Source organism: Geospiza fortis, unplaced genomic scaffold, assembly GCF_000277835.1.
Source record: "Geospiza fortis unplaced genomic scaffold, GeoFor_1.0 scaffold162, whole genome shotgun sequence".
Lineage (NCBI taxonomy): Eukaryota > Metazoa > Chordata > Aves > Passeriformes > Thraupidae > Geospiza > Geospiza fortis.
The window spans coordinates 2,916,867-2,942,704 of record NW_005054316.1 but is presented as its reverse complement, the minus strand read 5'-3'; the positions used below and the strand labels follow the sequence as shown (position 1 = coordinate 2,942,704).

General features: G+C 38.2%; 1 protein-coding gene across 1 annotated transcript in view; it reads left to right on the top strand.

Annotated features, from left to right (window-relative positions):
• The window catches only part of MAP7 (microtubule associated protein 7), a 99,965-nt gene that overhangs the window by 44,029 nt on the left and 30,098 nt on the right, over positions 1 to 25,838 (top strand). The window contains exons 2-6 of the mRNA XM_031056301.1: positions 7,507 to 7,575; positions 12,261 to 12,338; positions 20,265 to 20,428; positions 21,177 to 21,288; positions 24,585 to 24,695. Coding sequence (XP_030912161.1) covers positions 7,507 to 7,575; positions 12,261 to 12,338; positions 20,265 to 20,428; positions 21,177 to 21,288; positions 24,585 to 24,695 — 534 coding nt within the window. The remainder of the gene's footprint in view (positions 1 to 7,506; positions 7,576 to 12,260; positions 12,339 to 20,264; positions 20,429 to 21,176; positions 21,289 to 24,584; positions 24,696 to 25,838) is intronic.

Here is a 25,838-nt window from a genome sequence, read left to right as displayed (position 1 = left end):
TAGATCCAGGCCTTCTGCAGAATTCCTTCAGATCCTTTCTCTATCACTGCTATAATAGTTGGCAAAACCTTGAAAATCTCTTGAAATAATTTTATCTGTGTTGTTAATTAGAACAAAAATTTATTATAAAAATATTTTGATTGGATGGTATAGCCCTACCCATCCTTCCAAGAGTTTTCTGAAGAATTTAAATTAAGAAGCCTGAAAGAGTCGTTTTTGATGCGTTTCTGTTTTTCTTCTGAAATGGTAGCTCTGTTCGAGAAATATTTCTAGTGTCTCTTTTGAACCTGGTGTTCAGTGCATTCAAGAAGGCTTGGTTTTTTTGGGTGGAATAGAATGGACAGTACATGTGTAAAATTTCCAAGCTGATGCTTCAGTTGTATTCCTATTTGTATGCCCTTCCCCAAAGGATTAACCTGAAATAAGGGCAGTCAGTGCACCATCAGTATCTTGGTTTCCCCATTCCCTAGAAAGCTGACATCTCTTGTGAGCTTCTGCAAAAGGCATGTTCATGCTGTGCTCTCCTTGTCCCTCCTGCAACCTATTGCTGAGTCTTACAGTCCTCCAATCTCCAGAGGTATTTCCCTTGTTTGCCATCCTGTTGCACTAAAATAATTGTAGGATCTGAGCTCACCTCCAGCACTGCTCTGAGCCTGTCTCTTGAACTGGTCACTGAACCTTCCCAGAAGCACCAGGAAGCTCCTTGTCCATAGTAAGTGTTAGCAAAGGTTTCTTAGTGTGCCCTTTTGCTCCTGTCCTCAGCTACTGCTCAGGGAGCATCTGCCAACTAGCAGGACAGCACATCTGCTACACAGGAAGGGCTTTGCAGGCAGGGCTTTAAAGGATGGAGGTTGCTTCAAAATGTCTGTGGATAGGAGCTGACTGCTGTCAGGCTGCTTGTGCTTTGGAGGCCAGCAGCAACATGCAAGGCACATTTATTACCTCCTGTGCAGAAGGGAAGTTCTAAGTTGTTACAGAAAGGGAGAAAAGGAGGAGCTGTTTTATACTGATAAAATGCCAATGCTTAGTGCTGTGCTCCTATACAGTTGAAGTGTTAGAGTAACTGTCTTGGACACAGCTCTTCTGTGCAGTTTGTATAAATGGATTTTGGTGATGAGAGGAGATACTTTGGTTTTGTGTACCAACTGTTGTGTTTGGGTCTCTAATCCATTTTCAAGCCTCTCAGCAGGGTCACATTGTAGCATGTATTAATTTAAGGTGAGAATTTCCCTCCTATCTTGTTTTGAAGGACTTGACTTTGGTAATAGTTATGTTTGTGCGCATAGGAGTTTATAAAGCAAAGCCAGTGCTGGTGGCAGTGTGATTTTGGTTCACTCAAGGTACTGTTTTATAATAATCTTCTGAAAAGTGTAACAGGCCCTGAACAAGATTAGTGCTCCAGTGTGCTTATGCTGTGACAGTGAGGAGTACCATTGACTTAGTGTTCAGCTCAGACACAGATGGTAGAAGCAGCAGCATAAGAAATTTGGTCTGTCCAATGTTCAGTATAGTGCAGAAGCACTGGAAAATATTGTCTCCAGCTGTGCTGGAACAGGCTTCCAAGCCAACACTCACCCCACTCTCCTCTTGAGGGGAAGTTTCAGAGTCATTATTGACAAGTGGATTTTGAAAACTAGTGTCTGACAAATGAGTTTTTAAATGGGGTTCTTTACAACTTATCCACTCCAGCAACTCTGAAGAAGAGAGCAGATCATAATTTTGTCCTGACTTACTCTGAAGATTTTAGTATTAAACATCCAGATGCTTGTTTTTTTTACCTTTTTATCTATCAGCTGTACTGCATGCATCTTAGTAATTTTTGGCCAGCCACAGAGCTTTGAGACCTATTTATCTCTGCAAAGATTGCTGTCCTTTGTTCCTCAGATTGCAATTTTAAAATGCAAATAAAAAGTAAGCATGGGGTGCAAGTATGGAATGAATGCATTATTTAACTCTAAACCAATAAATTGCACTAAAATATTACTTAGTATAATGTTTGTCTAAATACATATAGACAGTATTGATAACACAAAGAATGTGAAATTCTAAGGACTTGCAAAATATATTTTTACTGTAAATATGGAGAGTAGTTTTTGCATGTCTTATTCATAAACTATGGATGTAAGAAGAGGCAAAAGTCACAAGTACTGGAAAAACTTTAATTTGTGTTGACTTCTGCTTTCCCATGTATTCAGCCCCTGGATCATGGCTCACAGGAATTTGCTTTTTGGATAAACAACTTAGTTTTCCCATTAAAGAGACTCTTTAGTCTTAAATTTCAGTGATGTTGCCTTAGAACAGAACAGCCAGTTGCTGAATGCTCAGATGCTTATTCTGAGCCAGGTACTCAGGATTTTGGTCTTAATGTGTTTCTGAATTAATAAATAATAAATTCTGTCACCTCTGACCTGTATCTGCACTTTCAACACGCTCTACCTAGCACAGCAATGCCTCTGACTTGACTGACATGCTAGCTAGCCACTGTTCCCAGTGTCTAGACATAACTTTCTAGACTAGCCCCAATTCTTTATTACATATACAAACTTAGAATACTCTGTTCTCTGCTTAATTCTGGGTAATTCTAACTATGCATTTTTATATTCTGCATGTCAGGTGTGACATGCTATATAAAATAAACGAGGGAATTTAAGAGTGGGGCTTTTATTTGGTTTTTTTTTTTTTGAGCAGTGTTCACAAGGAAGTAGTTGGAGGTACCAGGATTAGATGCTAAGGAGTAAAGAATATATCAGTTCCCAGTTAGCTCTGTTTTAAATTTCCCTGTTTAATGCTGAATTTCCTCTGCTATGTATTGGCAGCACTTTTTTACTGAGGCATGAGTTTGTTCCAGCTGTCATTTCTGAAGCCTTCCCCATCCCACACACACCCAGTACTCTCTGACAGCTAAAAAAAGTAGTTGTTCAGTCATACCAGGGGGATTAGATGATAAGTGGCAGGTACAGAATAGCTAGATTTTCTTCTTTTTTCCCTGTAATCCCTCCTCCTCTGATTTAGCTGTTTCTTTTTTCTCATGGCTGCTTCTCAGTAACTTCTCTCACACTTATAGAAATAGAGCGGGAAACTGGAGGGTGGTCTTTCCCCTTTGGTGCTCAGGGCACCCTGTACCCAGAGGTGTACCTGCACTGCCATGGCTGTCTGCAGGCCTGGGCTCTCCTGTGCTTGTGCTCTCATCCACAGCTGTGCAGCCCTCGCACAGCTCCCTTTTCCAGACCCGGGCTAGGATGCAGTTCTGAGGGGTCTGCTGTGCACATCCTGACCTTGGCACAGGTCTCAGCAGCACTTCTTGCTTGTGTTCCCCAAGTGCCCCTTCGCACTGCACTTAATCTCTTGAGACTTACACTTCTGGAGGTAGAGACCTTCTGGAAATAGAACTGCCTCTGTCTTGTGGCTGATTCCCTTCTCCCATGGAACAGAGCTTAAGCATCTTCTTTCCAGCTCCTCAGCCTTGCTGTGGGGCCTTTGGTTTGCCATTCACCTCACTGGGAATAGCTGGTTCACACTGTGCAAATATGTGCTTGATGTGCCACAGGCTGAAAAACAAGTGTTTGTATTCTGCACAACTCTTGTGTTTTTAAAAAAGCCTGTCAAAATGCCAGTGTGATGCTTTGTCTCTCAATGTTTGGAATTCAGTGTTTTTTCCAGCATCTGGGTGAATGTTCCTTCTGCTTTCCAGCACATCCTCCCAGAGGCTCTAATTCTCAATGAAGTTTTTCTCCTTGAATATGTGACCTTGTCTCTCAGGCCAGTCTTCTTTGACCAGCACTTATCTGGCATGTAAAGAAACACTAAAAGCTTACAGTTTTCCTCCTTTCTCAGTGTTTTTCATGAGCCTTTTCCTCAACTTTGAATATTTTTAATATAAATTTTCTCTTTGTGTTTGTTTTGCTTCCCACTGCTGGCAATTCCTACTTCTGCTCACAGAGGTCTCCTCTGGACAAGCTGGAGATAACTGGTTTTGTTACTTTAAGAGGAGCACCTTAGACTGTAAGGTTATTAAAGGCATTTTTCTCTGACAGATGCTGATCATGGAACAGCTCTTTCAAAGTAATTCTGGCTATCATAAAGTGGGGTTTTTTTCTATTTTAGGAAATAAACTTTGGTACTGGTACTTGGTACAGAGATTATTAACTGCTGTAGGAATTTACAGTAATTATAATGGTTGTGTGAGACATGGGGTGAGCTGACATCCTATGAAAATTCCTTGTCCATCCGTCTAGAGCTTGTACTTATCTTGGTAACAGAAGTATTATTAAACCTGTCTGATTGTGAACACATAGATATATTGAAACTGATCAGAGATTTCTAAATAGATTTCATTTCCAATACAAAACTGTTCTTGTAGGAATAATCTGCCAGTTTTGTACTTGTCTTGGCTCAAAGCAAAGCTGCAAAGCAGAGCCTGCAGAGGTCCTCCCTAGCACTAGTCATCCTTATGGATCCCTTTCAGCTCTGCCCCTGGTATATATGCTGAATTCTGTGCTGCATCTGGTGTTACTTGAAAGCTCAGCATTTACAAATGCTATTATTCAGTAGCAATACATATATCTTTTCTTGCCTTCCCCCCCCCTATTTTTTCCCCTCTTTCCACAAAGAGAAGCTGAGGTACAGCTTTCTGTTTAAAGCTGTGCCATATAGTAATGGCAGAGCTGAGAGAGACAGCTGTGCTTCTCAGAAAATAATCCATCTCTAACACTTCTTTATGCAACTTTTATTCCCTTATGAAAAGGTAGTGGTCCAAGATAAACAGCAGAGCAAATATTAGGTAGTTAAATTATATCTCTTCTGGCATCTGTTAGGTATTGAAACTGGTGTTGTCAATATTTAGGTGTGGATTTTAGATGTTTAGTTGTCTGATTAATCTGTTTGTATCCTAGAGCAGGAGGTATTTTATGTGGGAGCACACCTACACTGGTTACTAAATGCTTGTGCCAATTCCTGTTTGATCTCCAGCATCGTTAAAATTCATGGTGTGCCATCTGTTCTTTTCATCACTTGTCAGATAAGTGGTCATATGAATGTGTATTCAAACCATGTCAAAAAATATTCCAAGGAAATGTTAGACAAGGAAATATGGGGAAAAAGTATTACTTCGTGTACCTAAGCTTTTTTGCAAGTGTATTTTCTGGATGGCATTTAAACCACAGTTTTGAAGTTAATGGAGTGTTGCATAATCCCATGGTGCAGCGCTTGTGGAAAATAACGCACATACTCAGTATGAAGGATGCAAAGAAATTTGTGCTGACACTATTAGAGCATCAGTGTACTCTCTAGCTCTTAGAAACAGTATTTTTACTATTTTATGAGTTTCCTCTTCTAGATGATAGCCTAGGCCAGGCTGATGGGAATTTGACTCCTACAATAGGACTTTTTCTGAGAATGTTCTAAATAGTTGATACATGCAGGAGAAAAGCTTGTTTTACAAGCACCTTAAATTTGAGGGAGAGGTAAGATGTAACGAGTTTAGAATCACAGAAGTGTTAGGGTTGGAAAAGACCTCTAAAATGAAGTCTTACAGTTAAACTAACACTGCCATGTTCACCACTAAACCATGGCCCTGAGTGCCACATCCCCAAGTTTTTAAACACTTCCAGAGATGGTGATTCCACCACTTCCCTGGGCAGCCTGTTCCAATGCCTGACGACTCTTCTGGGAAGATTTTTTTCCTAATATCCAGTCTAAAACTCCCCTTGTGCAACTTGAGGCTATTTCCTCCTCATGATGTTTCTTCTTGTTCTGTGAGAAGCAGCTGACCCCCACCTGGCTGCAAGCTCCTTTCAGAGCGAGTGATATGATTCCCCCTGAGCCTCCCTTTCTCCAGGCTAAACACCCCCAGCCCCATCCCCTGCTCCTCACAGCACTTGTGCTCCAGACACTGCACCAACTCTCTTGGCTTTCTCTGGACTTGTTCCAGCACCAGGTATGGATTTTTATAATGGTAGATCCTACCAAGCCTGGTGGTGCAAGAGTTCAGGGGTGCTCAAATTATCTTGTCAAAAATCAATCCATCTGCCCATAGGTCACACTAATCTTTTGTATAAGGCCTTTAAAATGGCAAATACTAAAATCTTATGTTGGGCTGCCTTTAAGGTGTTACAGTTCTTATTGTCATTTGGAATCAGTATTTTTAAAGTTGAACAGTGGTTATTTGCAAGAGACAATACAGGCATCAAGAAGAACACTGTCTGACAATTATTTACAATTTTTTTTTGGTGAGATGACGTGATTTTTGAACACTGTTCTTGGCAAAACATTACTCTTGAACATGAAACATTTGATAACAGCATTTTTTTCTATTTCCCTCACCCAACTTTCCCCTGCAAAAAAGGTACAGTATGTGTAGCATACAGGTCCTTCCTGCTACCTTTTACCCTCTGTGTTAATCCTGAAACATGCCTGTGGAAGGAGGTAAGCAGGGAAACAAAGATTTCTGTGAGGCCATGAAGGGAATGAACTCACTGAGGTACTCTATGCTGAGTGTATATTGTTAAAGCTGATGTGCATAAGAAATTGCTTGGAGCCTTCTGAGGAAAATTTGTTTTAATTATGTTTTCTAAAGTGGATCTAATACAGTAATGCCTGTTTAGATTTTAAATCTGGAGTAATCAGGGTTTTTTTCCAACTTTCATTTCTAGTGATATTTTTGTTCAAATGAATTGGTGTCTTTCATCCCCTAGGCTTTATTTATAACTGTCTCTTTATCCCTGCCTGCAAATACTTTCAAGCTGTTTTTGGAGGGCTTCTTAGAATTCTTGCAGTCTGCCTTTAGGCTGTTCTCAGATTGGTGTGTTCTAGACTCCAGCACCCCTATAGTGGAACTGCTGGGTACAAAGATGAGTAGTAAGATGAAAAAATCCTGGCATCTAATTTCTTGGTTTGTTTTTGGTTTTTTTTTTTTTTTTTTTTTAGTTAGAGATAGATGCTGAACCAAGGATGTGGTTTTGATTTGAATAATAGTAATGGATCTTCTGTTGTTTTTTTTTTTTCTTTATAAAGAGTTGTTGAAAGGGCATTCAGAACTCCAAAATTAGATCTTGTTCTAGGCTGGTAGGGCCCAATCAAAAGTCTGTTGCAAATAATGGGAATATCTCCTCAGTTATATTTCATTCAGGTCCCTAATGCTCCCCTCTTCAGTCCTGCGTTATGGATGTGCAATTTGTAAAGAAGTTTTTACAAGTATCTTGTACCATACCTTTAGAAACCTGGCATCTGCAAGTCATCTTATAAGTCTTATCAAAACACACTGCTAAAATGAAATCTTCTTGTGACTCTTTCTTCAACTTGAATTGGGAACTTGTATTGTGGCTCGAATGCTTTCTGCTTTTGGGGTGTTTTTAATGCAAAATGATGTAGAATGGCATTAAGGTGACATCTTGGAACAGTCTGATTTTAAAGGGAATACAGCAATATTTAAGTTTCAATATAGTAAGGTGAGTGACCTACTACTGAGTAAAATGGTTAATTAATATCTTCTTTTCTTCCTTATTTTAGCAACTGAAGGTTCTGAAACACAAGATAAGAAAGTCACTTCAGGACAAAGCAATGCTGGAACTAAACCAGGTACACCATTCTGCATGCTGTATGTTTTGAGGCTATTTGCCTCCATGGTGCATGGAAAACAGCTGTTGTCACAGGAACTTCTAAAGTTTGTTGCTTTTGTACCTCACTTACTGTTTCAGACAAAACTGGTATCAGTGACTGTTCATGTTTAGATAGGCTGGAATATGTGATTGTTTGCAAAGAAGCAAAACTGGAAAAATCTAGTTACATTTTAGAATAGCTTAGGAATGATGGCTGGGAAGTGAGAAAAGACAACAGAAGCCACCGTATTTGCATCTGTGCTTGAATGAGAATTATTTGCTGTAAGCAAATATTTGCAGCTTTGTATAAATGTGCCTCTGTTCAGGCATTTCTTCACTTACCACAAAGCATGCCATGTTCTGTAACATGTTCTATGCAGTGGGCAGATATTTCTCATTACTTCACTGTACCTCACGGGTACATTGTGTGGATTTAATTCACTGTTCGCTTACACAGTTGAAAATGTACGTGCTAAAAACCTTACTGTAGTCCCTGGTGTCACGGGTCTGTTCCGTTTGCATGCTTAGACCAAGATCCAGAAGAGGACTTAGATATCTAAATTCTGCTTGCATTGCAATTCAGGTACCCAAGGTTCAAGTATGCAGTTAATAGTGATTTTGCTTAGATGCCTGGAAAAGCAGAGGTGCTTGTGGTGCTGAGGACCAGGCCCACTGTAACATCCCCCTTTCAGCTCCTTGACAGCTTGGCACTCAGTGACTGTTTTGTGCTGACAGACTTTTCTCTATCCCCAAAAGGGGTGCCTTGGCCTGTGTCCCCAGAGGGAAGGAATCCCAGCACTGTCTGCATTCAGATCACACCTGGCATGCTCTGCCAGGCACGCTGGGTCCTGCACAGAGCGCAGGAATCATGGCTGCTCTCAATTAGATAGTGTTGGAAAAGGAGGAGAAAACAAAGAGAATATTACCTTTTTCCACAGCTCTTTGTGGTGGACAGTGCTTTATTCTACAACAGTTTAATCCAATTTTCATTTCTCAGGAGGGCGTCCTAGCTGTTCCAATGTTCCCTTCATCTATGCTGGTGTGTAGGAGGAATCCAAAATTCATGGGGCTGGAGCAAAGGAAGGCAGAGTGGAGCTGGTAGTATGAGCCACAAAAACTGGTCATATTTACAAAGTATATATTACAATTGTTAACTTAGGAACTTAATTTCTACAGATACCAATTTTACTTAAGAGTTTGTCGAGTCTTAGTCCTATAGAAGATTTGAGAAACTTTTTTTTCCTTTTGTTACTATCATTAGGGACAAAAACCTATTGATGTTTCAGTTTGCTGAATTTCTGCAAAATACTGTTCACAGCTTCTAAGTTTTGAAAATTACCTATTAACATATTAAAATTAATTTTGATCACACACTAAATGTTCTAAATACTGTTTCATATGGAATTTAGAGACTTAATTTCCAGCAGCAGGTACAAAACTAATTTCTCCTATGTAGAACTATGGCTTATTTATTCTCCAAACATCCCTATCATACAGATGCTTAATTCTATGCCTGTTACATAAGTGGAAGGAAATAGATTGCTGAGTGTGAGTTCCCACATATTGCAGCATTACCAGACTGCAAGTTCCAAAGCAGCATGTGGGTCTTCCTGGAGTGTTGTCTCTTAGGTTTTACATATGCCAAGTTGGCAATTATTTCTCTAAAAAATGAGAAATTCTTGCAGGATTTGTTGCAGCTGACATTTTTCCCATTTCCTTTCACAGTAACTTAAAGCTTATGGTCTGATGAGGAATATGAGCAAAAGAGAGTACAAAATATTTTGTTTGTCCTGGTATTCCTACTGAATAAGAAGAAATGCTAATCCCCCAGGTATTTGCCTGGTGGGTTTTTAATGAATAGAGATGTGAGAAATAAAATGGGGAGCAGTTCCAGTGAACTCTCTTCTTTTGCCCCAGTTTGAAACTATTGATGCTCTGCACTGGAGGTGCCAACAGAACATCTGGATTCAGAATGCAAATGTTGGAGGCTGGGGTTATAGCCAGACTATGAAGGATAATTTTGAAGACTTAGAGAAGACATTTTAATTGTCAGTGTAAGTCTTACACTGATAATATGTGCTCCAGCTTCTAGCAGAGCAAATGCCATGATGGTCTGCTACAAAGGTGTTACCCTCATCTTTGTGCTAATATTGATTTAGCTCTTTGTGATCCCAAATGTATGCAAAATTGCTTGTTACTGAAGACACACACTCTGCATAGCCTGCAACTTAATAAACTTAATGCGAATTCTTTAGGATTTTGTTCTAACATCCTGGGGTGTTGGGAGAGGGGCTGCTCTTGTGTGAACACTATCAGGTGTATGATATGGAAAAAATAATTGGATATCTTCAAACAGAGTGGCAGAGGGCAACTTTAAAAATTTATTTTATTCCTTCATTGCTTATAATTAGGAATTCTTAAGGGAGACCTTTTCAGTTTGCCTGTCCATGTAACCCTCCTGCCTCTTTGAAGAATTGTTGCATCTCTCTGATAGGGAAATCTCTCTTCTCAAGAAAGGGAAAAAAAAAACCCAACTGGAAGGGTATTCTGAAAGAAGCAGGTTTCTACATTTTTCCCCAGTGCCTCATCATTTTCTGTCAACTCAATGTTACATTGACTTTGCTGACAGCCCTTGAAGGGAATCCTTGTTTTCCAGGGAAAATGTGCATTATTCCACAAGCACTAATTACTCATGCCACAGAAATTCATGTTTTGTGAACCTTGTGTGCCAGTCACCAGAGAGAAGGAATATTATTATCCTTTTGACCCGTGTCTGCATGCTGAAGGGACTGTGTGTGAGTCAGTGCGCTGCTGAACATCAGCCAAATGCAGATGTACACCTGGCAGTGGGCAAATCTCTGCCATGCCATGGCTGAGCACAGTGTCATAAATGGCAGCACTCTGGGCCAGTCAGCCAACATTGAAATTTTGACCTGCAGCTGGGTAACAGATTACCTTTGCCAGTGACTTTTTCACTTATTGTGCCCTTCATGGGGGCTGTTGTGTTTGAAGGTTCTTCCTGCCAGCTGTGCAATGGGTTTGCTCCTTGCAGCTTTTACTTTGCACTGCTATTAACACTCTTAATTTGGGCTCTAGTCTGACAGTTGTTGAGATAATAGTTTTTCACTGATTAGCGTTCAAGAGTAATTAAAGTGTGGTAGCTGTTGGTGAACTGGTTCACCCAAGAAATCCTGTCATTCTTATGCAGAAACTTCTGTTAGAGGATGAAATGCACTTTTTTTGTTTTTTTTTTATCTAATGCAAATATCTATCAAAATTAGTCTAGCACAGCCTCACTTCAGGGACTTACTTTGCAAATATCTTTAACCTCAGTTTTATGATCCTTTGTATTGTTTGCTAATAACTTTTTTCATAGGTATGCAGCCTATACACAAGTAGGGTGACTCTACATGTTTTTACAAGTTGATTACATATGTATTCACACTGAATAATGAAAAGGCTCTGTTGTCTTGTGTACTTTCATGATGACAGTCTTCGAATAGCTCTTTATGTTAAAATACTTCAAAACTGAGTTCCCCTCAATACCAAAATAAATCAGACCATTTATTTATACCCAGAAATCTTTTTGATTTTTCTGTGGGTTTTTTGTTTGTTTTGTTCTTATGCAAAGCAGACTTTTTCAGTGCTACTGAAAAAAAACCATAAAATTAAGAGCTTTCCAGGTTTAACAGAATAGGCTGAGTAGGAAATTAGTTTTGGCAGCATGCTGAGATGAATTGCTAACTTGGATTTTGTTCTCTCTGTCTGGAACAGCTCCATTGCTGAGACTGGAAGTTGGATGCTAGCTGTTCAGCACTTTGTTGTCTTCCAGAACCATCATTGAGCGAGTGATGTTTTCCAACCAAACCTGAATTTTTAAAGTCAGACCTGGGCTCTGACACAGATCTTTCATGTTATCCTCAGTCTTACTGCTGTGATCCAAGCAGCCAGTTGCAGACTGTTGTGGAGTACTCATGTAGATAAATTTCAATCTACAATAGTTAAAGCTCTCATCTTGACTCATGTTATGCCAGTCCATGCATGTGATGCCTCACTGCCTTTAGTATATTTGCCAGAGTTTTTAACACATGTGCACACAAACATCTTTTGAGATCAATATCATGCTTTTTCCAGAGGCTCAGCCAGAACTGCTTTAGAACTACTCAGCCGGATCAGTGTTTTGGTTCAGCCTATTTTGCTTGGATGCTGAGGTTCTTGTGTCATGATATAGGGCTTATTAGCTGCTCTGAGGCAATATCAAGAGGAAGACAAAGTTTTATTATAATAGCCTTTCCTATGGAGGCATTTTGGAGAGACATTATGGAATAATAAACAGCATTTTTTCAAAATGCTCTCTAGAAGTCAAGTTGTTTTAGGCTTGGAAACAAAATAAAGCTTCTTCCTTGGCTTTCACAAGCAGTAGTCTTGCTGGGCATCTGCAGTCACCTCTTAGTTGATTCTTTAGAAGTATTTATGTCTTAAAAAATAGGAATGCATTCTAATGATCAGTTTTCTGGGTTTTTTAAAATAAGATGGATTTCTCAAAACATTATCTATTTTGACAGAATAATTAGAGTTGTTTAACAGCCATTTTCCTTTAAGTTTGGGTTTGGTAGTATTTGATATTATACTATGTGCCTAATACTCCTCTTTCTCCATTTGTAGATCATCCAACAGTACTAAAGGTCGATGACAGGCAGCGGCTTGCCAGAGAACGGAGAGAAGAGAGAGAAAAACAGCTAGGTAAGGCCCCCTCTGGTGTTTGTTTGTTTGTTTGTTTGTTTGTTTGTTTGTTTGTTTTTACTGGACTATCAGCTTCATGCCGCATTATTGCCAGCTTACTTTTAGGGGCGGTCAGCAAAATGATAGTGCTAGATTTGCGATAGTGTCATCTCAGATACACTACCATATCTTTAAAGTAAATCTTTAAGTTCATCAGTACTGTATCTCTCACCTGTTTTATGAATGTGAATGAAAAGTAGGTGTAATTCTGAAATCATGCAAGGGAACTTAGCCGATGTAAATGGAATTTTAAAGTTTTCGGACATTTTACCAATTAAGATTAAAATGCTGAATACCATAAAATAGAATTGAAGAATATGTTGCCAATGTATGGTTCGAATTTTTTAATGTATACTTGGGGTACATTTTTCAGGTCAAACCTTCAGTAGGTGTCAAATAGATGTGCTCAATATCTTATATCACCTATGCCTGCATAAGTATAACACAGTTTGAGTGAATAGTGAAGGGTGTCTAACAAGTGACTACTGATGGGCAGTGTACTGAGTATGGTGGTGAGAGAATTAAGAATTATGTGAAGCCAAACTGGTGGCTTTCTGAACAACATTTAAATGCTTGACTGCCACAAAGTTCTGTGGTAATTGGGAGATTGGGAAATACAAGTATTTCCTCTTTTTATGTGTTTACTCTGATTTCTTTCAATGCTGAATTGTTCTAAGAGCTTGAGAAACAGAAGTTCTTTATTTCCCATTTCTAATTTTTGCAAGTTTATTGAACTATATTGTAACTCCAGCCAGAATTAGGCTGCTTCTTCTAACCTGAAGAGCCATCATTAATAGTCACCTAGGTCTTGATAGCATTTATATCCTCCCTTGTTTACAGCACCTTATAACATTGCAGTAGCCATGCATGAATCACTAGGATTGTTTTGGAGGGGAAAAGGAAAGCTTTAGTTTTGGCTTGCTCAAGGGGTAACATGACAGGATATTTGATAATCCCTGAAAAGCTGCTCCTCGAGTTGAGGTTGATGGTATGTGTAGGCTTAGTTTCTTCAGGTTTCAGAGCAAATGGATGTTACTGGCCCATTTTAATTAATTATTCACAGATGATGGTTCCATGTCTTGAATTTCTTTTTTTCTCAGGTTTTGTCCTTGTATAATAACAATGCTTTGGTCAAATGCAAGAGAAAGATACTTTCCTTGAATTTAACTCAACTCTGATTTTTCTAGCTATTGATAAGTGAGTATTTTATACCAGAAGGATATGACTTCTGTTGACAAATGTGTTATTTTTTTGTTTGTTTTTTAAAAGCAACATCAAAGCAACATCAGGAGTTTTTGTAAGTTGATGTGGAATCCTTCATTTCCACATGGGAGAGTTTTGCATGTCCCTGTGATGTATGAGTGTACTGTGTGTTGTTGCTTGGAGAAATATTTTGAACTAACAAGAAAATTGAAAGTTGCATTGTACTTTCATCTGTATATTTGTCTGCAATGATTTAGGAGCTGTCTCTTGAGATTTGTGTTCCAGTACAGCAGAGCAATGATTTTTACAACAGCATGTAACTTTTTCTTTTTTTTTTCTAGTGCATTTAGTGCAGATTCTAGATAATCAGTCACTCATGTCATGTGAACCACAGCAAAGAAATTCCTAAGCTGTCTCTCTTAAACATTAAGTTGTATAATATTGTTACATAAATGTGTCTTGCTAAAAATTAGAGTTGGATTTTGTTAATACTGGGACATCAGCCACGCAACAGTAAAGCAACTGAAGGAAGGAATTTTAATTTTTTTCAATAGAATTAGGTTGGATTTAAACTTAATTCCTTTCCTTTTGATTCAGGGGATCTGTCAGGTTTAGCAAAGACTTCTTTTTATACAGAAGTTCAGAATTTCAGTCCTACCTCAAATAAAATTATTCTTTGCTCTAAAAAAAGGAAAGGACAGGGTTCAATTCTCTAGGTGTAGAGCTGGTAGGAATTTTGTTTTGTACTTTCAGCAACTTGAACTCCTGGAGGTCAGGAAAATTAAGTTGTTGACTGTTCTGTTAAGGACATGTAGAGTATCACTTTAATAAGGATTATATTTATTTATTGGGCAATATTCTGATATTAAAGAAGAGTTGATTTAAGACCATTTATCTTTCCCCTTTTTTTGCACTCAAGTTCTAATTTTTTTCAAGTTCCACTGTGCTGTAATAGATTTGGCTTTCTTGTGGTGGATTGGCATGTGCTCTGAACTCCTGAGGATTTCCTTGCACCTGGAAATATTTTAGCAGTCTTAGACTACTTAGCACATTTGAGTGTCTAAGTCTTGTTTTTAATGAGTGCTTAGAGAGTAGGAAATGCTCTCATTTTTGTTGTCTAAATATATATATATATAGGGCACATATATGTGTTGGGACAGTCGGTATCTGCTGTTTCTTGAGGATCATGTTGAGCCACCTAATGGAAAAGATAAAGAAGCTTCTACAAAAAATGCCCCTTTCACCTTTAGTATATTCATGTTTTGTTTCAGACTCTTCTTTAGGTAACATTGAAGATACACAGGGACACAAATATTAATTCTTTGACTTTTTTTCTGTGCAGTTCCTTTTTCATGACTAAGTTATAACAATTTCATGGAGGTTTTTCTGCTTCAATCTTTTTAATTTCCTGACCATTTGGTAATGTGTGTTTTGCAGATATCACATTCAGGCCTTTGAAGGATTATTAGGGTGATCTTACTTGATTTTCTAAGTAATGCTTCCAGAGTTGTCACTTGCTCTTTAGTAACCATGTTTTCATTTTTGTGCTTTTTCCACTAATGCTCTTTCGCATAGCACCTGTGCATAAAACATAACATCTGTCCTTGAAAACAAAGCTATAAGATCTCTCTATGCGAGACTAACCCTCTTGAATTGTGCGACATGGAAGTCCCAAGAGAGGCAGTGGTAGGTCAAATGGCTCTGTTCCTGGAGGCCAGAACAAAGGGAGGTGTCGCACTCTTACATATGTCAGGCTGAGAAGCTGTGTTCTGGCACTGAATGCTGAGACACAAACATGTTGGAACTGACTTTTTATGAAGGCAGCTATGGTAGATGGCTTGCTCAAACTGGAAAACATTACTGAAAACTGCTGCTTTTTCATCATGTGGGCTTTACCCTTATCTGCCATACTGATTGTATCTGTACTGCCAAATTAACAGTGTTGAAGATCATTCCCTGATGCTAAAACTTAATTGTTCTTACTATAAAGCTGTTATGATGGATCCTGGCAGGGTGTTGGCTCCAGCCAACTAGCTGTCTGCTTGCTGATTCCCAGAAAAAGTTTGGGAATTGGCAGGGAAGGTCCATGGGCTTTTCTGCATGCGCAGATTAAGTGCTGTCACCATTTTGGAGGGTAGAAGTTTAGTAGTAGAGATGAAATTTGTTCCATGCCAGTTAGTGTCTGGTTCCAGAGCACAGACCTGGTCCTCCATAACTGGAAAGAAAATCAAAATGTGTTTTTCAACAGGGAAAATAACTGGGATTTTAAAATGGTTTTCATTCTGGTAACCTTAGTTAGTGGCAAAGAGGAAGAATTTTCTTGTTATTACTTAGCAGTATCTTGGTCCCTGGTTCTTGAGAAAACTGAGTCTCACTTTTTTGAGTCTCACTTCTGTGCATGTTTATCTACGCTAATCCTGCTTGAAGACTGATCTTTTTTTAATCAGAATTATGATCCTGACAAGGACACATGGTTCATTTAGTTTCTGGTGTTGGGAACAAAAGATGATAATACTGCTTTTTGACTTAGCACACTTCCTTAAATAAAGAGTGATTAATCTTAATTCCTGAATATGTCTGAGTTTCAAGTGTACTAAATTAATTAAATCCTTAATACTTACAATGCATAGGCACTAAAGTAGTATTTTAAACATCACAGAAAGTGATCACTGTCATAATAATAACATTAGTAAAAATTACAATTTTTTTTTTCTGTGAGTAAATTCCTTCTGGCCTGTTTTCTTCCCTGGCACTTGGGGGAAGAACTTTATCCAACAGAAAGAAGCCCCACAGAAACTGGGAATCATTGACCCTAGCATATGAATAATTTTGGGATCTCCTTGGAGAATTTGAATGTCAGAAGGGTTTATAAAACAAGAAAACAATTTTTAAGGGAGACTAGTTTAAAAACTTATGTGATAAATGTCCCTTGGAGCATGGTTACTGGGGAAAGGTTGGCTTAGAGAATCTCACATTAACTTCGCCTTTAATTACAGCTCTCAAGTTCACCTTCTAATTTGTTCAGTCAGCCACTTCTGTGTAATGTCCCCATTTTTAGGTATGGTTAAAGCATCACTGATCCATTTTACTGCTAATGCAGCAAGGGGGCAATCACAGCCTCAGTGCAGGGCTGGCAGTGAGCAAAGGTGGAAAGAGCAGTCAGAGGAGAAAGCTGTTCCTGAGGTCAGTGCTGTAAAGTTGGAAAAGATAAAGGCTGGAAAGCATGACAGAGGCTGTAGGATTTTGGTTCAGATGAGCTGTCCATCTGAGGTGGATTCAAAAGGCAGACTGAGAAAGCATGGTGCTAGACTGATCTGCCTTTGTATAGGCAGTAAACCAAAAGAAAAAGAGAATCTGGGGGCACATTCTTTGCTTCACAGAGATAAACAGAAAATAAAGGCTTTGACATTTAGTACATGCTCATCCTTCCCTCACTGCCTAAAACCCCTGCAAAGAATAGTTCTAATCTGTGTGGCTGGGGAAAGAAACTACAAAATTATTTCCAAGAAAGAAATATGCATGGTTTGTAGCTAACATCTTCCACATTACATTAGTTAATTCCAGTGTAAAATTAATTGTTTTCAAGTCTTATGTGTCTCTTAATATTGGAGTGTCTCTTTCTTGATTGACCTTGTTTTCTCTCGCTGTTATTCACTTCAGAAGTATCAGAAACACAGCCTTAATTATGTTGCTTTGTAATCTAACCCAACATTCTAGTTTGCAAACAAGCAGAAGGTACTCAACAGCATGTCTAGGGCTCAATTTCTAAATCCTGTTTTTATGCTCTAATTTTGTGTCCTTGTATCACATGACTGTGTTCAAATATATTGATTGTACTAAGGAATGGAATAGAAAATGGATCAGGCTGTGACTTTTGTTTGTTACTTTCCAGCTTTAATGTAAGAATTCCAATGGAATTTAAGCTTTTAGCATGCAGGTGCTATCTGAATGGTGACCAAACTTTCCTGGAATGAATCTTGCACATTGTCATACAATGTGAGATATTACAAGGGAGAGAAGGATCATGAACCTGTTAATGCTCAGGCCTGAGAAAATGCTTTTTTGTTGGACCATACCCCCAGTGGAGTTCTTTGTTGGCTCAGCACCAGGCATAGGTCTTGGCACAGTTTCTGGAGACACCATCATAGAAGTTGGTATTCTTCCCTGCCACATCCTCAAATTGGCTGCTCTTTCAGGTTGATGAGACCTTCTAGAGATATCTTCAGTTTCCTGTAGGCTCATCTGCTGATTCTTTCTATCAGCAAGGCATTTGATGCTGTGCTTCTAGAAGCAACCTGTGTATCCAGAATAGAGCTTAATATATTTTTTAAAATATTTTATGTTAGAGCAGAGGTCTAAAGAGTAAACTTTTTAGACTACAAGACAATTTTTTCATATCTGTTTGGGGTGGCAGGAAAATGTTCCTGAAAATTCATAAATAGGGACATAAGAATGAAAAACAAATATTCAAAACTTCTGATTTTTCCTTAAGATATCCTTATATATCTAAGGGCACTAACTTACGCCACTGTATATTCCTACCTTATAGGTGACAAAAACTGAGCCCTTAAGTTCACAGAAGAATGTCAGTAGTGCATGCAGGAAGAAGTGTAAACAAAGCAGATGTTCTCCTTTGATTCTCTAATAAGATAAAATGCAGGAATTGAAAATTGAAAAAAAAATCAAAAGTAGTTAAGATTATATCTCTATCTGTGACAAAAGTTAAATTAATGAAAATAGGTATTACACGTGTTTCAGCAAACAGATGTATCATAAATCATACTTTCATGTATTTGTTAAATACTTGGTCTAAGCATAAAATTAGTAACTTCCTTATGTTAGCAGGTGGGCACATATTTTCTGCTGTCTTCTGCCTGTAGCCTAAAGGTGGAAAGATATAGCTTTTATTTGTTTTGAATCAGATCTGTTATTTTTGTTAAAAGTTATTCCAGTCAAACGCGTCCATTTGCCTGGGTTAATCCCTCACTAATGCTTGTTTCTGTTATTGAGCTGTCTTGCTGTATCACAGAAGTGTAATTTTTGTCACCCCTTCTCAGAGAAAGCAGAAAGCTGGAGATAAGTGTTCTGTCCAGAGGTCCAGCATTCTGATTGTCGTACCAGAACTAAGAACGTGCATAAATATCTTTTTAGCCTCGCTATTCTTGAATTTAGTCTTAAAAGTTCAAATGTCCTATTTTGATTACTTCTTCTAAACAGCATGAAGTCTAACGGACTGAATCCTATGGAAATCACCATGTGTCTCAAGAAAGTTTAGCCATTTACATTAATAAAAGCAAGAACAAATAATCTCCATGTCTTTTATAGGCAAATTAATATTCCAGTGACATCAGTTAAGAAAGCTGTTGAGGTTTTTTTGGGGTTTTTTCTTTTCATAATTTATTAATTTTCAGTAGACCACCAAAGTGCTTTTTTGTACTGGGTTGCCATTGTAAGCATATTCCAGGCACAAAAGAGCCAGCTCATTGCAGGATCTGTGGAAGTCTTGTGGCTCACAGCAGCAGCTCGTCTTGATATGATCAGTAGAGTCTGTACATAAGTGACTATTCATTAAAAGCTGACATGCTACAGCAAGCTGGATTTTCATGAGATATATGCAATTATGCTTCTTAGATAGATGCTTTTAGCTCCTTCAAAGATAATAGATTTTTCAAATCTTCTGCAAAAGGGTTTGATTGAGTTCCAGTTTTGAACAAGTACATTGTTTGGGTTACTTAGTGTGTTCAGGGTCTAGGTAACAGGATGTTTGCATTGGGTTTCAGGGTTTTTTTTGTGGTAGGTTGTTTTGCTTTGGTTGGATTTTGGATTTTTTTAATTAATTTTTGTACCACTGTAGTGAAAGGATTCTATAAGAGTCTAGAGCATTTCCTGTGTGATGGTAGCACTGACTTAGACTGCAAACATATGATGTTGCATAAGGGAACAATCTTGTTCCACTCTGGGTCCCAAAGCTTTCAAGGCACCTGTGTGGAGAGATCCAGGGTATCTTGCATCAATGGTTTCGTGTGGACTGCAGTCTGAGCCTGCATTCTACAAACTTCATGAAAATTCAGACCCTGATAGGGAGAAAAATTAGTCCTGTGTAGGACTTCTTGATTTGTCTTGATTAGCTCTTCTGAAACATGTTGTTTGAAGCTGTGTGTAAGTGGAATTATGTGACAGATTAATGTTTACCTCTAGACTTCTTTGTTGGGTAACTTCCTTCCTTCTATTGGTCCAGGTGCTAGAATTGTTATCCCAGCCACTTCTACCATAAGAGATCTGTATTGATCAATAAAGGTGAAAGTTATGGTAGTTTCACCTCTCTTTTTATTGTCTTTCTTTCAGTAAAATATTACAGAGAATTAGCATGGTTTATGTAACAGAAGTTTGTTCACATGCATCTGACTTCAGTATTTAGGCATTTTAAGCTGGCAAAAAATTCTTTCTTCCCTGAAGAAACTGTCTGCTCAAATAACTGTTGGTAATTCATAATAAATATATTGAGATTAGATAAAATCAGTGTGTGGCCCGGGTACATTTTAATACATGAGGAGAGATAAGGATATTATGTGTCTCTGAAGAAAGAGAGTTCAAAAGGCTTTCCATTTACCTTGGTTATTCGAAATGTATTAAAGACTTAATGACATAAAGCAAGTTAATTCTTTTATTTCTCATTTCTCACAGCTGCGAGAGAATCCGTCTGGCTAGAAAGAGAAGAGAGAGCACGGCAACATTATGAGAAGCACCTAGAGGAACGCAGGAAGAAGCTAGAAGAGCAGAGACTAAAGGAGGAGAGAAGGCGAGCTGCCGTAGAGGAAAAGCGAAGGCAGAAACTAGAAGAAGAGAAGGTAAGAACGAATGTCATGAAAAAGCTTTTCAACTTCTCTTGCCCTAAGATACAGTACTATCAACCTTTTTCTCTAAGAGCTGATGTAGACAATGCAACATGAGCCATGGTCAGTATGACAGTGTGTGGAAGAATTTTAAGCCTTACTTGCACAGGTACTGCTTCTGTTATGAATCAAATGCAGTGAAGTTGAGCCTGCCTGGATTACTGTGTATGGCACTGTGCAAACTCATGCAGAAAAACATTTTGGATCAGGTTTGTATGGTTAGCTGTTAATTCTTAGCCATTCAGTTTAAGGCTAGTTAAATATAAGTTGCCCTAAGAAAACCTTTTCAGAAATGAGTGTGCGGTGAAATATGCTCTTGGCTGATTTGTCTCCCAGTTAAACTGGGAAGTATGGGCAGTGTGATCCTATGTAAGCCACCTTATTCTTGTGGGTGTTGTGTTTCCTAAGTCTCCCACTCTTCTGGTATTTAGTACATGGGAAGTAGCACTAGGGTGTGTTTGTGTAGTGGCAGGGCCACTTAAACAGATCTTACCTTTTCAAAATTTCATTTAATGTTCTAACTTGTTTATGGCTTACTTGCTGCTTAATTTTGTTTTAGTCTGTGTGTCTTAAGTAGGCAGCACATAAGCTTAAAGACCTAAGATGCCTACTTGGTTTTGTCCATATGATGGAGGGTAGCAAGGTTTGATAATAAAGTTAAGAACCCAGTAGTATCTAAATGTGTTATCCTGTTGTACTCAAGGAACGACATGAAGCTGTTGTACGTCGCACAATTGAAAGAAGCCAGAAGCCAAAACAAAGGCAAAACAGGTGGTCCTGGGGAGGAGCACTGCACAACCGCATTAATAACACAGGTAAAGAGGGAGGCTTGCTTTGCTTGCTAGTTTCCCTTCTCCACCAGTCAACTGGAATTTACTTTTCTTCTTCTGAAAGGAAGGATGTTTCAGTGTATGTTAGTTTGAATTCTTTTCTCTTGGTCCTATTATTGCTAGCAGTGGCATGTTTGTGACATTCTTGTGTAGCAAAAAGGTAACAAGGAGAAAGAAATCTGAACAAAAGTTATAGCTTGTTTTGGGAGTTGACTTATTCTGTAACTACCTTGCTACAGCTTCTCGCTCCTGCTGCTTTGCTGTTGTTTGTGTGTGTATATATACGTGGGTGTGCTTGTGCTGTGTCAATCTTGTGATATGAGCTACTGTGGCAAATGCTAGCTTTGTGCCTCTAAAAGTAGGTCTGGTGGAAATGACCAAATACGGAGATTAAAGTAGACCATGAGGAAGGAAAATTGTTCTTTGTAATAAGAGGTCTCTGCTGTGTACTAAAATCTGGGGAAATAGAAGTCCCTTTTCTTCCCCTAAAGATTGGCAAATTAAGTGAATTTTAGCTATATGCTTTTCTGCCCAAATATTTTCTCTAACTTAATCTGCCAGTCATTAATGTGTATATGCCCTGTTTAATATGAATCAAGTCTCCCAAAAGAGAACTTTTCCTTTACTTCTTTCAACAGGAAGTAATCCTTTAAGTTCTTTACTTCCTATTCTAATTTCTATGTGTCTAACCTCTCATCAGGGGAGGAAAAAAAAGTTGAGAAAAGAATACTCTGAAATCTTTGTCATATATAATTTCAATAAACAGTTATTTTTCATAAAAGGTTAATTTTTTGCTTAACTTTGTATAACTTATTTGATTTTTATTTTATTTTCTGTGAAAAATCATTGTCTTGCATTCTGTCCCTAGGTTATTATTTTGAATCATCATTCACCTTTCTCGATTTAGCAGGCCTGGAGCACCACTTCAATTCTCTGGGTGGTGCTAGAAAACCTGGTACATAATGCTGTGGTTTGTTATTCCTTCACCTGTAGCTAGTGCTCAGGAAGTGAGATCACCAGTAACTAAACCACCCTCATGTAGTTGCAATGCATGCTTAACACCATGCTGATAGATTAGAACTGTTGTTAGTACCAGATTTTTCATTATTATTTATCTTTCTGGTGGAGAGTTACTGCTGGCTGACTCTAAAGATTTGGCACAATTCACTGAAATGAAGCATAATATTCTATCTGCTGGAATTCAAGGAGAGCAAATTTGAATATTTTGTTATTTTCTAAAACCCTTTTGGCACGTAGGATTTACAATTTTGCACATGAACACAGACACATAACCAGCTGCCTTGGCTGTTTTGTTGCTTATGAGTATTTTAATTCCTTTTTTTTGTTTGTTTCTTTTTTGTTTTTTTTGGATAAAGAAAGCAGCAATTTTCCAGGCAATGGATTACATTTGGCCTATTCTACATTTATAGGATTCGTATTGCCAACACCTATATGCAAATCCTTATGCTGAATGTCATTCATTTAAATAAGGTTCATTGACACAAGAAATGTTGTCATGCCTAACAACAGAGGTGATTTTCAATATTGTCATTTGTCATCTTCAGGAAGTCAGTTTATGCAGTACATCCTTTCTGCCAAATGTTGAAGCTTTATGGCTGTACTGATACACTGTGTAGTTTCTCAGTGGCAGATTATTCATGAGATCAAGATCCCCATCCCGTTCCCACAAATTTTCCTGTTCTCAGGAAGTCTGAACATCATGTGTCCAGTACTAACTTGCACAGGGCATTCTCCAGTTTACCCCATAGATCAATTTGGGATCGTCTTGACAGTCTACAGAGGTCTTTTTCTTAGTTATAACATTTAGCTTGCTCCTTTTTAAAACACATTTCTGAGTTTTATTCCCCTCCCAGTATTCAGTCTACCAGTTCTATGCCCTCACCAAGTCATTCTAACATTAAAGTAAGCAAATAATCACATGGGGTAGGGAGAATCTTTCTTCAGTCCAACGAGTTATAGTGGATCCTATGTAGTTCATAGATCTGGGGAGAATTAAAGTATTTTTCATAGACTCTTATTTCTATGAATTTTTTTTGTACACAGTGAGTATAATTTAATCTATTGGGACAGAACAGGTAAATACAATCTTAATACATTTGTCATAAATAAACAGTGGCAAATAATATTTCAGCAGTAGCATCCTTAATGCTGTCATTGTCCTGAGTTTGCATCTGCTTTGCAAACAGTGTAGGGACACATTTTTGCACACACAGACTATGAATCAGCAGAGCAGTTAGGCATAGGCTCAAGCCTCATTGCATTTCAGCATGGTTGAGTGCTTTGCTGAGTCGTGCTGAGGTTCAGTACATGCTAAAATGTAAGCAAAAGCAGAATTGATTCTCACAGCATCTTTTGGGTCTCAGATTTTTAGATGCAAATTTGTAATGGGGAATGTGTAGTTGAAGCACGGAGCTTGGAGCTCTTTTTGTTTGAGGTGTTTCTTGAGAGAGAGAAAAGAAGGGACACAGCAAACTTTCTGTGGCACACATATGCACAAAGTGTGTGCAGTCTCTATTCTTGAAGTAACCATCACCCCCTCAGCAGGACGCAGATGCTGACTGCAGCAGTTGTGCAAATGATGTAATTCGCTCTAAAAGGTAGAGAAACTGAAATCAAGTTATAAACTTTTCGTGTTATGTATGCCAAGTAGGTGCATTACAAGTACTTTCCACAGAGGTTGATTTTTATATCTGCTAAGGTGTGTGCTGAGCTGGATTTTCAGCACTCTGAAAATAACTCTGGTAGGTGGTTTAGAACTTACACGTAACTGTGGGATTTTTAACTAAATCTTTTGATTTCTTTTGTGCTTACCCTCACTTCCTTTGTGCACTAGTGTTCCCTTAATCTTTCAGCATGCCATTGTCACAATATTGACCATCTGCCTAGTAACGTGCCCTGTCACCTTTTGTTCAGATGGCAGGGTGGTTTTTTAGTGAATAACTTTGTGTTTCCAAGCATCTTGGTCCTTCCATGAAGCTTTCTATTGTAACTTGTGAGCAAATATTTTCTGACAATATTGAAAGTCTAGATTGCAACCCACTGAGTGATAATGAATAGAATATTTTACACATTTGAAGCTTAAATTGTGTTGTGCCCAGTCTTTGAGTCACCTGTACGTCTGCTGAGAAATCCATTCTATTTTGGAAGTTCTTGTGGTAGAGCAGGAGTGACCTAGTCCTTTTTCCTCCTCCCACTAGTGAGCTAGGAACTTGCACTATTGCATGTGGGCTGTCAATTAGCATTATCTCCATTTGTTTTAGATCGAGACAGGCGGTCTGTTTCAACAATGAACCTTTCGAAACATGTTGATCCAGTCATAAACAAGCGGCTCTCCTCCTCATCTGCAACATTACTAAATTCTCCAGACAGAGGTACAGTTTTGAAGAAAAAAGCATTAAAAGAGGAGCAAGAAAGAATGTTCTATACTGATGTATTACTTTGCACATAAAACAAGCTTCTGAAGTCGTTTTCTGTACTTCATCTAAGTGGTAGTGGAAAGACTTCAAATGTGACAAGTAAATGGTTGAACATTTTTTCCTGTGAGAACAAATAATTCTTGTTTTTTAAAACAAGAGAACTTACCTAAACAATCCTACTTTAGCAAATTATAAAAGCAGTGCTTCTGTCAGGTTTTTAGTAAATGAGGTACAACTGTTGAAAGAATACATCACTCCATAGTGCATGCAATCATGTGTGACCTTTTATTTGCATTAGACCATTTTGTCATTATTTTGTTTTCCTTTTTTTTCAGTAATAGCTCTTGAATGTCTAAGAACATGTTGCATGAAGCTTTCAAGCAGTTATTTTATTACATTTTCTGATTTTATTGCCATTTTGGTTATTTTTATGGAAGAGGTGTGGATGTTTTTCATATTGTCTGTTTATTGACTTTTTGTGTCCAGTTATTTCTCAAAGATTGCTTCATTTCAGTGTACATTTTTGGTGTTTACAAGTCTGAAAAAAGACAAACCATCAAGCTTTTAAAAATTAACATAGCTGAATTTCTGCCGCTGTTCTGAGGACTTATGAGATTGAAGCATTGAGCTTAAAAGTTTTATAAAAGAATGTCTCTTGTGTAACTTGTGCAAAGAGCTTTACAGTAAAGTACTTGGTAGGGATTTTTTTTGTCCTCTACTGAGTTCTGTCCCATTTCAATCCATAAAATTATTTTTAATTTTTTTTAAATGGACTTTTTAGTTGTGTTGTCTGGTTTGATGTCATTATTTGTGTGTCTTAACCAAGTTCCAAGTTTGAGAGAACGTGTGTATCTGGTTGATTGGATGAGCCATGTTCATCTTAGTGGGCAAACCTAGTAGTCCAGTCTGGTAACTTGTGAAAAATACAGTATTACCTAAGAAATAATTTGTTCCTAAGCACTAGTCATTTCTTGCTCTAAATGTTGAAATCCAGACAGTTTTAACTTTATTAGCTTTTCAGGTATGTAATTTTTTTCAAATGATTGCTGTTCTTTGCCAGATACTTTTTTTGAGGAAGGATTTTGGTGAAGTGGGCAG